The sequence below is a fragment of the Aplysia californica genome, unplaced genomic scaffold (assembly GCF_000002075.1).
Source record: "Aplysia californica isolate F4 #8 unplaced genomic scaffold, AplCal3.0 scaffold00170, whole genome shotgun sequence".
Classification (NCBI taxonomy): domain Eukaryota; kingdom Metazoa; phylum Mollusca; class Gastropoda; order Aplysiida; family Aplysiidae; genus Aplysia; species Aplysia californica.
In genome coordinates this window covers 560,561-563,596 of record NW_004797440.1, presented here as the reverse complement: position 1 = coordinate 563,596, position 3,036 = coordinate 560,561, and the positions used below count along the sequence as shown (strand labels likewise).

The 3,036-nt window shown below is 45.7% G+C and overlaps 1 protein-coding gene across 2 annotated transcripts in view; it reads left to right on the top strand.

Moving 5' to 3' along the window:
• The window catches only part of LOC101864142, a 63,907-nt gene extending 60,943 nt beyond the window's left edge, over nucleotides 1-2,964 (top strand). For both annotated transcript variants that reach the window (XM_035969691.1, XM_013082348.2), the window contains one exon: nucleotides 1,718-2,964. In XM_035969691.1, coding sequence (XP_035825584.1) covers nucleotides 1,718-2,373 — 656 coding nt within the window. In that variant the 3' untranslated portion in view covers nucleotides 2,374-2,964. The remainder of the gene's footprint in view (nucleotides 1-1,717) is intronic.
• The last annotated feature ends 72 nt before the right edge of the window (nucleotides 2,965-3,036 follow it).

Here is a 3,036-nt window from a genome sequence, read left to right as displayed (position 1 = left end):
GAAAACCAAAGAAGCCCGGCTATAAAGCGATTGTTGACAAATGTCTAGCGGTGTGAGTTTTTTCTTAGAGGGGGCGGGTATAAAGCACCTTTTATGTCCATTCAAAAACACTTTTCTGTGGGAAATCTGGATAAAATGAAATGAACAAGAGCAAGGAAGGAGTGTTATCTTGCAGTATTCAAGAACCCCCAACCTTTGGAAGTCCCACTACTCTGGGTTGACGAACGCCGGATGCCACCGCGCAGTGGCGCGCGTATTGTTCGGCGGCGGGGAGTTATAGATAATAATAGTTCTCTTCCGTACCACACAGAAATGGGAACTTTGATTAACTCGACGGGTTCTCGTCTTGGATTTAAAAAACTTTTTTTCCTTCCAAGACCTCCCACGCCATGGAGGGGGGGGGGGGGGGGGGAGGGTTATTGTATCCGTCTAAACTCTGATCGGCCGCTACAGGCAGAGTCGAAACGTTACGCTTCCCAAAATAGCTTAAATTGTGTCCTCCTCCTCCTCCTCCTCCTCCTCCTCCTCCTCCTCCTCCTCCTCCTCCTCCTCCTCCTCCTCCTCCTTCTTCTTCTTCTTCTTCTTCTTCTTCTTCTTCTTCTTCTTCTTCTTCTTCTTCTTCTTCTTCTTCTTCTTCTTCTTCTTCTTCTTCTTCTTCTTCTCCTTCTCCTCCTCCTCCTCCTCTTTCTCCTCCTCCTCCTCCTCCTCCTCCTCCTCCTCCTCCTCCTCCTCCTCCTCCTCCTCCTCCTCCTCCTCGTCCTCCTCCTCGTCCTCCTCCTCCTCCTCCTCCTCCTCCTCCTCCTTTTCATGAAAAGACTACGGATTCAAAGTGTCGAAATACAGGGTTCGGAAGTTTGCACATTATTGAGGAAGTAAGTGCATTAGGAAATGCCATCAGTAACATCTGTGAACAAGATGCATATCAGTTGTTGTTTTTTTCACTTGTGAATGACAGTCGTTGAAAAGGGTTGTATTGTTGTATTTTATATACCTTTGTTCACCATTGGTGTCGGGATCACCTGTATTCTTTAATAGCTGTGTGTCCGCGCCCGAGCCCACTCATCTTGGTATGGTTCTGACGAGCAGGGTCGAAGCAGCAGCAGCCTACCTCTTAAACAAAGATAGTACAAGACAAGATGGGCCACTCAGCCTAAAAAGTGTCCGCAGGAAGTATGCTCTTTGCTTCAGATGGTGCTGCAGTCTGTTTTGAAGCTCTCTTTCGTTTTTCCAGAAGAAGAATAGGAATAGCACCTCCTTGCGTGTGGAGATCGACTGCTGTTCATCAGCAGTTCGGGTATGTTCAGTGCGGAGTTTTAGGTTTTTAAAAATTTTAATGACCTCTCGCCCTTCATTCTAAAGTCAAATTAAACGAAGAAAACCATCTCCTTTTCCTCCGGAAGAGGTTTTTTGTCAGCGTAATCATTTTTAAAAAGCGTTCTTCCGAAATTTATCCCAAAACTTGCTAGTTTCACTTTGATTTTTAAAAACTCAAGTAGGGTAACTCTGTTCGCAAAGAGTGCGCTTTTGTGAAGAGGGCGCCACCAAATTTTGAGGACACTTTTTTAATTGGCTCAAAGAGAGAAGTGGCCCATCTTGTCTTGTACTATCTTTGTCTTAAATTATCTGCCTTGTGTCGATGGGGGCGGAAACCATTGATTACGATTACGGCCATAATTCTATTATTTATAATTTATTTTCGTTTTTCTTGTACGTGCAGCAATCGAGATCAACAAACACTTTCCGGACGAACGACTTACACCCGAGGAACAGCGCTGCATGCATGAACAACATACTGCACTCCAGGAACAGATCCGCGCTAATGAAGGACTCGCACCTCGTTCAGATGAAGGACTCCAACTTCAGGAAGGGTGTCGCGCAGATGAAGGACCCTCACATCGGGAACGGCGTCGCCCGGATGAAAGACTCCAACTTCAGGAACGGCGTCGTCCGGATGAAAGACTCCAACTTCAGGAAAGGCGTCGCCCGGATGAAAGACTCCAACTTCAGGAACGGCGTCGCCCGGATGAAAGACTCCAACTTCAGGAACGGCGTCGCCCGGATGAAAGACTCCAACTTCAGGAACGGCGTCGCCCGGATGAAAGACTCCAACTTCAGGAACGGCGTCGTGCAGATGAAGTACTCCAATTTCAGGAACGGTGTCGCGCGGATGAAGGCCCCACACCTCGGGAACAGCGCTGCGTGGATGAAGGACTCGAACTTCAGGAATGGCGCCGCGTGGATGAAGGACCCACACCTCGGAGACGGCGCCGCACGCATGAACGAGTCGCACCTCAGGAACAGCCCCGCACGTGGCTATATTATTATGACTCTGTGTCCATGGGTGGTGGCTTATGTTTTCCATTTGATTCTTGAACTATTGTGTAAGGTACCTATTATGTCATGAAGCACGTACTATTGAGTATGCATACCAGGGTACAAGAACGGTGTTGCGATAGGCTGGATGATTCTGGTTCTGAGGATAGTGACTTTTTAAAATCATTTTCTTGTTGTACTATTCTGTAGAGTACTTATTGTACATGTATTAAGTATCATGGTGCATATATACTATAATTTGTATACGCATAACATGACAGAAGACTTACATCTCAGTAACGGCGCCGCACGAAGCTGGACGATTCCGTTTCTGAGGATGCTGAGTTTTGTTTATAATTTTCCTGTTGTACTTTTCTATAACGTACCTTTGTTTATATTATCATGAAGCATGTGCTATTGTGTAGGCAGAAAATAGTCTGATGGAATGAAATTCGCTACTATTCTGTAAACTGTAAAGTAGGCCTACTTATTATATTATTATCATGGGGAATGTGCTATTGTGTAGGCATAACGGGACACAAGACTCACACCTCACACCTCAGTAACGGCGCCGCACGAGGCTGGGCGATTTTGTTTTTGAGGATGCTGAGTTTTGTTTCCCATTACCATTTTCCTGTTGTACTATTCTATAACTTATAAAGTGCCTGTTTGTTTATTATATTATCCATGAAGCATGTGCTATTGTGTAGGTATAACATAGTC